This window comes from Capsicum annuum, chromosome 2 (assembly GCF_002878395.1).
Source record: "Capsicum annuum cultivar UCD-10X-F1 chromosome 2, UCD10Xv1.1, whole genome shotgun sequence".
NCBI classification, from domain to species: Eukaryota; Viridiplantae; Streptophyta; class Magnoliopsida; order Solanales; family Solanaceae; genus Capsicum; species Capsicum annuum.
In genome coordinates, this window is record NC_061112.1 from 148,711,239 (window position 1) to 148,721,996 (window position 10,758).

At 33.8% G+C, this 10,758-nt stretch overlaps 1 protein-coding gene across 3 annotated transcripts; it reads right to left on the reverse strand.

Annotated features, from left to right (window-relative positions):
* Positions 1-3,931: 3,931 nt before the first annotated feature.
* On the reverse strand, positions 3,932-10,503 carry LOC107860422 (agamous-like MADS-box protein MADS2). 3 transcript variants are annotated; one of them, XM_016705784.2, is made up of 9 exons: positions 10,038-10,496; positions 7,073-7,151; positions 6,789-6,853; positions 6,565-6,664; positions 6,382-6,423; positions 6,235-6,276; positions 5,596-5,735; positions 5,354-5,415; positions 3,932-4,396 (listed from the first exon to the last, which is right to left on the reverse strand). In XM_016705784.2, exons 1-9 carry the CDS (start codon positions 10,220-10,222, stop codon positions 4,335-4,337), a joined length of 777 nt encoding a protein of 258 aa, XP_016561270.2. In that variant the 5' UTR covers positions 10,223-10,496; the 3' UTR covers positions 3,932-4,334. The 3 variants fall into 3 exon arrangements, with proteins under 3 accessions (XP_016561270.2, XP_016561269.1, XP_016561272.1); XM_016705783.2 differs by lacking the exon at positions 3,932-4,396 and having other exon boundaries at positions 5,133-5,415; positions 5,596-5,738; positions 10,038-10,494; XM_016705786.2 differs by lacking the exons at positions 3,932-4,396; positions 6,235-6,276 and having other exon boundaries at positions 5,133-5,415; positions 10,038-10,503.
* Positions 10,504-10,758: the final 255 nt, after the last annotated feature.

The following is a 10,758-nucleotide window of genomic DNA, read 5'->3' on the forward strand; positions in this document are numbered from 1 at the left end:
CAAGATGTTAATTTAGGGTGATTCTCATGAAGTATGTGTGCTTGTAGTTAAAACCCATGAAATTGGGTGGTTTAAGATGACTAAATTATTAAGAACACCTATGCCATAAAGTGTGCATGCAAGGTGTTCGACGAAATGCCTAGAATTAGACATAATCATGTTTTCATGATTTAAGAGTGCTCAATTAACAAGTCCTTACTCCATGTTTTATGATTTCACGTGAATTCCATGTTGTGTGAATAAAGTTCGAATTTTTACATGTTGTTCATGATACCATGATATTTTGTGAATATTGGTGGAATTGAGTTAATTATGGTGTTATGGTGTATAAAATTGATCATTAGGCCTATGCCCTAAATAGTGCATGCAAGGTGTTTGTTAAAATGCCTAAGTGAAGAAGAATTGAGCACTTTGACCTATTTGTGATCTCAACGAATAAATGATGATCAAGTACCTAGTCTTTATGCTCCAAGATTTTGCCATGTCTCTTAAGTTATGCCATGTCTACTTGATCAAGATGATTTCTATGCTATTAATGTGCTATGAATATGTTGTTGGCTTGTCATGATATTAGAATTGACCATGATGTTAGCTATATGAAAAGGTTATGAAAACCACATGATTTATGAATTCCCCATAGATGCTATATTATGGATTGTTAATGTTGGTCAAGTACTCTTATATGTCAAGTCATGTCAGTTTTCTTCCATCGAGTCCTGGGGGTATTCGTACCCGAAAAATATAGCTGTGTGCTTAGAGCCATGTCATGTTTTCACGATACTCTCAGTCAAGCCATGTTTGGTAGACTTCAGTCAGCTAACAGAACTCAATAGCATTTAGTCAGTTAACAGAATTCAGTAGTGTTTCGCTAGTCATCGGAACTCAATAAACTCAGTCCATGTTCAGTTCAATTAAACAGAACAATCAGTAACAGTTCAGTTAATTCTAGAATGAACTAGGAAATCAGTTCAGTATAATCAGTTCAGTGTCATTTAGTTGGGAGTAGGATTCAGCACCGAGCGAACCCAAGGATGGGAACTCACCTGCCAGTAGAGGGTGTGATTCTTAGAAGCAGTCCTTTCGTTCCAGAACTATGTAGCCAGCATAGGTTGAGACATCAATACCTGTCAGTTGAGGGTAGATAAGGTGGCTTAACCTGTTAGATGAGGGTTCCCACTGTTCTCATTAGAGTACCTGCCAGATGAGGGTCACTCACAGCTTATCCTTACTAGTGGCGCGGTATTGACACCCTTCCAATCAGGGCAGAGATTGGACCCCAGCTTAGCTATTATAGCGTATTTGGGGTATGTCGATTAGATAACTACTTCCCACAGTTTCAGTATTAGTCTCAGTAAAAAAAATCAGATAGCTCTTCAGGATATCAGGACTGTCACACACAGTCAACTCAGATACAGTACGAAACTCAGCTAGTTCCATCAGACTTAGGACTGTCAGATACAGTCATTCATGCTATCAGTTATCAGAACTCATGTTATCAGATATATCAGTTATCAGAATTCAGTTATCATTCATGATATGTTATCAGTAAATACATGTCATTAGTATTCATACTCAGTAGTCATGTTATCACGAGCTCAGTTTCAGGACTGTTATATACGGTCAATCAAATCAGTTCTTCATAATAAGAATCAGAAACAATCATTCCTTTATCAGTAATATAGTATCAGTCTCCCAGTATTCTGTAATACAGTATCAGTTCCTCACTTATTAGTAAATTACATATCAATATCAGTACCTCAGTAATTCAGTATCTCAACATCTAAACTCAGTCATTCAATATCTCAGCATTAGTAAACTCATGTTGTCAATATTCAGACTCAGTAGTCAGTATCACCACGAGTTTAGTTGCAGTTATGTATGTATGTATGTATGTATTCTCACATTCATATCAGTCAGCATTGTTCATGCATATAAAACCCTTTGCATTTAGCCTACCTCACTCGTATACTCAGTACGTTCAGTCGTACTGACGATGGTATTTTATTTGACGCCATAGGTACAGAGGCACGAGTTTCAGAGCAGCAGTAGCATTGCAGATTTCAGCAGTCAGTGCTCCTCTTCATTCGAGGACAATATTATTATTACTTTATTACAGTATTTCAGATTAGTTTTTTAGTTCATGGAATTAGTTGGAGACATGTTCCTTCAACTCCTTATTCAGTTTAGTTAGAGGTTTTCGGACTAGATGTCAGATTAGATGTTCAGACTTCAGTATTTATTTTTCTTTTTGGTATTGTTATACCATGTTTTTCAGATATGTATCCAGTTCATGTTTCCGCATATTTTATGAGATATTATGCAATTTACATGTACAGATATCAGTCATGGGTTAGCTTGTGGTCCTTCGGGGTCATGAGCACTTTGTAGCATTTCGGTTCAGAAAATTGAGGCGTTACAAGGACATTTATCTTCCTTTTTCAAAAAAAGAGATAATACATAAATATGACCCTAAACTTGACACCAAATTATAACTTTGACTTTAAACTTTGACAGTGCACAAATATGACCTTTATCTATTCAAAACTGCACAAATATGACTTCCGATCCTACGTGGCAAAACGCGTGCTCAACACGCAAAACTGGGCACATCCAACTTAAAATCTAAGGGCATAATACATAAATATGACCCTAAACTTGACACCAAATTATAACTTTGACAGTGCGCAAATATGACCTTTAAATGACTTTTCACTATTATTTTTTAATTATTTTCAGCTCAAAGATGAAAATAGCATCTAATTTCTTTTGTTATTGCGGCAAAAGAGCAATATTGAAGATTTATTAATTAGGTGGGTCAGCCTCATACGAAAAAATCACGCGAGTATGTATATATATTATAAAGCATAGGGCGAATGTAAGTTATATAATATATCTAAATATAATTTATTTAAATATTAAATTAAATACGAAACTATACTAATAATAAAAAAATTATAGTTTTAATAAAACGTTATTAAATTAACGTTATTAAGGATAATAGTAGTAGTATATTAAATTAACGTTATTAAAATGTTATTAAATTAATGTTATTAAAATGTTATTAAATTCACGCAGGGGCGGACCTACGTGGTTGCCATGGGTTCACCCGACCCCCTCGGAAAAAAATTACGTTGTATATATAAGGTAGAAAATCTATATTTATGTACGTATATTAATGTTGAACCACATGAAATAAGGCACTTAGATAGCCCGGTGGTGTTAATTACTTTTCTTGGGTGCTTGCTTCAGCCTATTGCGCGAGTTCGATCCCTGCTAGGTGTTACTGCTATAGAAATAAATAAATAAATAAATAAATAATAGTAATAATAACGACATCGTTTTAACACAAAAAGTAAATTAAAAAAAAAAGTTAGGTGTTGTGCTATAGAAATAAATACAACAACAACAAATCCAATATATTTCCACATAGTGGGGCTGCTAAATAAATAAATAAATAAATAAATAATTAATAATAATAATAATAATAATAATAATAATAATAATAATAACGACGTCGTTTTAACACAAAAAACAAAACTTTGACAGTGCACAAATATGACATTTAACTATTCAAAACTGCACAAATATGACCTCCCTCTAAATCAGCCCTTTTAACAACGTGGCACCGTGTGATTGAATTACCTTTCTACGGAGGCACGAGTGAAACTCATGCATGAGGTTGCAAAATCAGCGGTCATGTTTGTTCAGGTTTTGAGTAGTTAAAGGTCCTATTTGTACACTATCAAAAGTTTAAGATCAAAGTTATAATTTGGTGTCAAGTTTAGGGTCATATTTATGTATTATCTCTTTTAAAAACTAAATATAGACAAAGGAGGGGGGGGGGGGGGAGGATACACAAAAAATTAGGAGGGATTTTAATTAATATATATGTATTAAAAAAATTAAAAAAAAAAAAAGAAAATTCAATCAATTTTTAAAAAATTGCTATAATTTGCAATTAAAATATTAATTTAATAATTACAGAAAAATATTGCTACAACTTATAATAAACAATTTACAAAATTCATATAAGATAAAGTCACCAGAGGAAACTACTAATTTTGTAAAGAACAAGAACCTATGGTTCAGTTAAAAGCGAGTAATTTCCAAGCCAAATCACGAGAAAATGATTTAACATAAACTTTTAGAATAATTAGAATAAATGTCTATTTAGAAACATAGGAAAAACATAGGAGGTCGCGGGTTCGATCCACCCTTAATGTCTTCTCAATCAAACTCGTCGCACGGGGTTTACCTATTGCGGTTTACATCTCCTGTGTGGTTTGCGAGCTATTGCATAGTGAGGGGTTTATCCAGTGCGCACACAGTGCTCATCACAACGTGCTCACCCGAAGGGCAGAGGCTACGGCAGAGGGTGTAGCGGCTGCGGATTTTCCTGGAGTTTCCAAAAAAAAAATTGTGCTTATGTTCGTAACCTAAGCAAAAATACTATTCTGAGATCATTTGTATATAATGAGAAAATACCTTATTTCACTCTTGAACTATATCCAAAACGGTTGAGGCACACATCAATTTAACGGGGGTCCTATTACCCCTGAACTGATTAAAAGTGTAATTTTGACACCCTTAATGCCTACGTGGCACACACATGTGCCTACGTGGACCCTTCAGTGTGTTGTGCCACGTATGTGTCACGTATATGCCACATAGGCACTAAGGGTGTTAAAATTACATTTTTAATTATTTCAGGGAGTAATAGAACCCCTTTAAGTTGAGGTGTGTCTCAACCGTTTTGGGTATAGTTCAAGGATGAAATAGAGCATTATCTCGTATATAATTTAGATAAATAGGAGGTGAAGGTGGGGTTATCGAATGGTGGGGATGGGAGTTTCAAGAATGAAGATGAGATGTGTTGTAGGATGGAGAGAGCACACAATCAATATGGATGCATGCTAAATTGCTAGTATGCTACTTGTGAAACTTATTTTAACTGTTTTCACTAGAATAGTCATATTTTTCATTTTCAAGAAACTTATTTTTCTAAAGAAAACATTTACTAAAAATTTTGACCATCCAGGATGAAAGAATTTTAAAAATGTTTTCCTTAGTACTGATCACACACCCAAAATTAAAGAAACTGAATTCACAGAACAGGATATATAATCGTCATCTTTGAGCAACATCCATCTTATGATATTAGTAATAAACATATCAAAGCAAACATAGTTCGAGTTTAGTATTATCCATAAAATTGTCTCAAAAATTAGAAAAAGAACAGAAGTTTTCCTTTATTAAAATATAGTACTTCAAGAGCTTTTATGCAATGCTGAAGATAAGTCAGACTGGACTTCTTTAGGGACATTGATTCACAGCATCCAACCAGGTATCATACCATTGACATTTTGGGCATTCGTTACTGCTGTTATTTGGCTTGAAGTTGTTATTGGATCATACCTGTCATTAATCAACACAAAGAATCTTAGTTTATCAGTGGAAATAACCATACTAATTGTGTGAAACTCTCATTGGTATCACTAGTGATATTAGTTTGCTTTTTTTTTTTTTTCCAAATCACCAATAGTTTTTGCTCATAATTAAGTAACATATATAATTAATGAATAGGGTAGAATTTACCCAATTTGCAAGGAAGAGTTGCACTCAAGAGGTTGGAAGAAACCCTGAGATTGAGGATGTTGCTGCTGACCATAAGTGAGACCTTGCTCACCACCTCCCCATGGTTGTTGCAGGTTGTTTTCAGCATATATCTCTTCCATCTGCTAACAAATTATATGAAATTCAATGGCACTACAGCAGTGTACGTGTGGTTAGGTAAATAAGAAGAGTTATAAAGACAAGATCTTAGGTCTAACTCAACCCCAAAAACTAGCTCGATCGTGAGTGAAGGATTACCTAAGGGCAGAGACAGTGGCGGAGCCAGAAATTTTACTATAGGGTTTCAACATATATTATTTATTCATTAAACAAAAATATTAACCTAGCTAAACAGTATAGTTTCTTGATGAAAGGGTGTCGGCATAAGATGGCTCCACCACTATAAGGAGACCACCGATCCTTTAAAGGGCCAATATTAATGCGGGACTCTTTCAATAGAATTACTTTAATTTAACGTCTTAGCTAATTATAAATTCATGAAAAACAAACACAAAGTGATATTCTAACAAAATCAATCTGAATACAACAACTAGTTATTAAAATACAAGATATATATGTTGAGCTAGAAAAAGAGTGATTATCACGTGTATGGCAACCTACCTTTCTTTCAAGAACCTTGTTAGCCTCATTCCACAATTTCTCCTGTTATAAATTAATGGAAAATTACCTTAATTACTTAAATTCATTATGTAACACATACATCACATTGAGTTAAGCACATAAATATGGGAATCAAATGAGTGTTACCTTAGTTTGAAGATCAGAAAGCTGGTCAAGCATCATTTGTGTCTATACAGCAGCGCAGCCAGAAGATACAATTAATTAATTAGAATACTTGAATTAAGAGGATCCAAAAATTTCTTATTATTTTCTTATAATAATATGATACACAATTTATTGATTTATGTTTATAGCAATAAACTTACGTACCCTGGTGGACCTAATGTGCTTCAGGGAAGTATCAAGTTGAACTTCAAGATGCTCAAGATCATCTATAGTAAGAGGTCCCAACTCATCTCCAAGAAGGTGTCTGCCAAAGAATATATGTCCAAGTATAACTTATCAAGTATACAAGATATACATCCTTGTATATATAAAACATAATTTAAGTAGTAGCATGATTAAGGTTAACTAGCTAGTTAATTAATTATTACCTTTGATATCGCTGCAGTGACTCATATTTGGCTTTGAGTTTCGAGTACTCCCTGTAGCTGCTTTGCTGCAATGGCTCACAAGATGATCAAGATAAGTTGGCAAACATAAAACCAATATCTTGCTTGCTTTTTCGCGAAAAAAAAAATAGATGTTGTGATCAAGCAATAACAGTCATGTCAAAAATTAAAGCGACCATATTACAAAATTTAGTCTGTGGTAAAATCATACGTCTTTCATTTCTTTGTAAAAGAGTTGATCAAGAAATGAAGTTAGCTTTTGTTACCTCGTTATCTTTGATTGATCGATTGACTTCCAATGTACCATAGCTGCACTTTTGGTACCTATCAAGTGTTTTGAGCATGCTGATGCATGCACAGGAGAAATTAAAGAAAATAGTTACTATTAATCGTTAGCTTTCTCGATGTTTTACACCACAATTTAATACACGTGCACATTTATATATAAAGGTAAGGACAAGCATAACTTAGGAGTGGCAAACCAACTGGTTGGATGGATGAATATATATAATATGGGCAAATCACAAATGGGCGGAGGTGCTGAGCCGCAGCGAGGCAGAGATCATGATGATTAAGTCATGACACGTGGAATATGGCGACGACAATAACATGCCGTAGAATGAGATAACACGTGGAACCAACGACCCACTAAGACTAACCTATATATACATAATGTAGGAGTCGAAAACCCAACTGATTGGATGAATATGGGCGAATCGAGAATGAGTTAAATCCTATAAGGATTCATATTTAACACGGACAAAATATCTGATCCATTCATATTTTATAAAAATATCCAGATTATTTTATGATTATAGAAATATTCAGACGATGAGGCACAAGGGGAAAAGCCAAAATAAGACGAGAATCCAAAAAAGTAAGAACTCATATTGAAAATAACAATTAACAAACATACAAATGGGATATTACCCATATTATCCTTCTCAATATCCACTTTCCTAGTGGATAGTATTTGATCCATTTAAAAAAATCCGGTTACCCGACCCATATCTAATGTATAGGATTAGATGGTTTCTCAATTTTTTAACCATTTTGCCAACTTTATATACGTATGAGTTATGACCTTGCATACAAACTATAAACGTGATGAAGACATTAAACTGGTTTGAAGAATACATTCGAGAGTTAATTAAGGAAAAAATATAGATGAGTTATCTAAGCTAAGGTCAAATATATTTCTAGATCTATCCAGATTCGGCTCTTTATAAAATTATTTGGATTAACTTTTATATATATACAAACAGTGCAAATAATTTTAATTTTTGTAAACCAATTGGACATTTTTTTATTCATATTCTAAGGGCAAGAGTAGAGAGCTGACTTGGGGGAGCTGCATCTAGCTACAAACTACCCTAATCCTTCTTGAAGAACAGTTACAAATTATTTCCAATACATGGAGAGATGAAGTAAATGTTACTACTAATTTCTGAGCTCCTTCATCAGGTATATTATATTACTTGTTGTAGCAGGTAATCTGTTTTATTTTTAAGATTAAAAATCAATTTAAGAAGGCTTTAGTGTAAATAACTTTTAAATGATCTGATGATTCTTTACATTAACGATATAAATAACTTCACTGTTTAGCGAGCTTTATAAGCTATTGAAGGCCACTCAATTGCTATAACACTGAAGTTTTGACTACTACATCATGTTTCCAGTACTATACGTGCTAAATTTACATGTCTTTCCATTAAAGAAGTCACAACTCAAATGACATCTAAATGGAAATTTGTTTCACTCATTAAAAAAACAAACCATGCATGCCAATTAGGAAATAGACAAGTCATCACAAGGTACTAAGCCAAGTACCTGAGTTGATGAAGGACAGTTAGGGTGTGTTCGGTATGAAGAGAAAATTTCTTCCATGCAAAATGTTTTTCAGAAAAATAAGTAGGTCGTGTCTTACTTATTTGCTTAATTTGGTTCGGTACAAAAGCATAAAATATTATCCTTATATAATCTAGATAAAAATTAAAGGAGGTGAGTGGGGATAGGAATGTGAGGTGGTGGGGATGGGGGTTCGGAGGCGTGGGGTGATGGTGAGGTGTATGTGTTGGAGGGCCGGGACCTGCTAAACTTGTTTTCTCTACTTTCACTGTGAAAGTCATTTTTCCAAGGAATTTGTTTTCGTAAAGAAAATATTTCTAAAAACTTTTCAACAACCGTACATGAAAAAATTGAAAACAGTTTCCAGAAACCTAAGTGTCTTGTAAATTAGACATGTCAAAACTCATATATAGGTTTGGTCAAGGGGTGCTAATTTTTAAATTGAGATGAAGATCAGAATCCCTTATGAAACTCCAGGTAATGACAATTGAATTTTAAAGAAAATTATGATATTATATTACCAAAAAGGTATTTACCAAGCTTCATTAAAACTCTTTATTTAGTTGTGAATTTTAAAGCATGCAGCTTTATGAAGCACAGAGAAATACTCGATGGGCAATTGTATATGTCCTATATTTTAGAACACAAAAATGTCTAAAATCACAGAGGTAAAAGGGAATTTACAGTAAGACATCTTGAAGACTAATTTGCAAGAAAATGATCACTTTATCAGATCAGTTCTTTTTGTCATCACCAAAAAAACGTAGAATTAACGACGAAGAGACACTGTTTTACCTGGTTATTACTCAGATCTACACGATAATTGACTATATTCTGTCCCTTCACCCTTTTAATTCTAAGATGAGATTGTCAATAATATATGATCGATCTAAACCATGTAAAGTAGATTTTCCAAGGTTTAAAACTAAGGATCTATACGTAGAAACCACCACTTGTGAGATTATACTGAATATGGTACTGTTTTTGTTAAAAATAAGATCTGACAAGAGAGAGTCGCTCGAATAGTAAGCACCTCTGGGTTCGAGTCACTAAGAAAGGTTAGAAAAAAAAAGAGCTTAGGATCTACACGTTTTATTTATTTATGAACATGGCTTCGTTAGGAGTATAATTTATCTTGTTAGGTTGTCCTAGTTTATACCCATACAAAAAATGAAAAAAAGAAGAAGATGTCTCTGATCCATTAAAGGTAACAGATCATCTTTGATAAGATATAATCAGATTTCTTGGTCAAGTTAGCTAAGACCTATTAGCTAGATCATGTAAAACTAAAAACCTAATTTTGTATTATACAAGATCCAACAAGTACACATAGAAATGATGACCAAAACAAGCTCAAATAGGTCAAAATATTTCAGATCTTACTTATTGGAGCTGCAGAATTCATATAGCTTGCCGCGATTAGAGAAAATGAGAAGAGCAACTTCAGCATCGCAAAGTACAGAAAGTTCATAAGCCTTCTTAAGCAATCCATTTCTCCTCTTAGCAAAAGTGACTTGCCTATTTATCTTGTTCTCTATCCTCTTCAACTCCACTCTTCCTCTACCCATTCCTATTTATTTTTTCTTTTTCTTCCCCAACTTTCTTCTCTTGGCTAACTATTGGATCCTCTTTTCTGTCCTATTGAGCCAACCAAAATTGTGAAAGAAAATGAACTATACTGCAAACCCTAGCTACAGAAAATGAAAAGTAAAGGATTTTTATGAGCGTTTTTTCAATGAAGGAAGAGAAAAAGTGAACATGGGATGTTTTGTCTATGGCATTTCATCTTAGCTACTCCCTAGTCCCCCCTCTCCATAATTAAATCGATTTATAACAACACAAATATTTAAGGGAAAAGAGTATGGAATATAACTTATAACTTTGATGATATTTGTTGTAATACGCTTTTAATTTTCCGGGAGTACTCCTATGATCCCCTGTAATTATTTATTACCGTATTTCTATGGCATATATTTGTCCACCTCAACCACTTCAGACCATCATGCACTCAGTGTGCGTGTATTCACGTAGTGGTTCAGGAAAGTAAATATATGCTACAAAAATACGATAATAAATAGTCGATGAGTGTCATAGAAAACCCCGC

What these genes read in the sequence shown, in the direction of transcription:
- LOC107860422 (XM_016705784.2), bottom strand. Translation starts at nt 10,222, where the DNA reads ATGGGTAGAGGAAGAGTGGAGTTGAAGAGGATAGAGAACAAGATAAAT. An exon ending in GATCAATCAAAGATAACGAG is followed by an intron (nt 6,854 to 7,072) that starts GTAACAAAAGCT and finishes GAGCCATTGCAG; the next exon opens with CAAAGCAGCTACAGGGAGTA. An exon ending in TCACTGCAGCGATATCAAAG is followed by an intron (nt 6,665 to 6,788) that starts GTAATAATTAAT and finishes ATTCTTTGGCAG; the next exon opens with ACACCTTCTTGGAGATGAGT.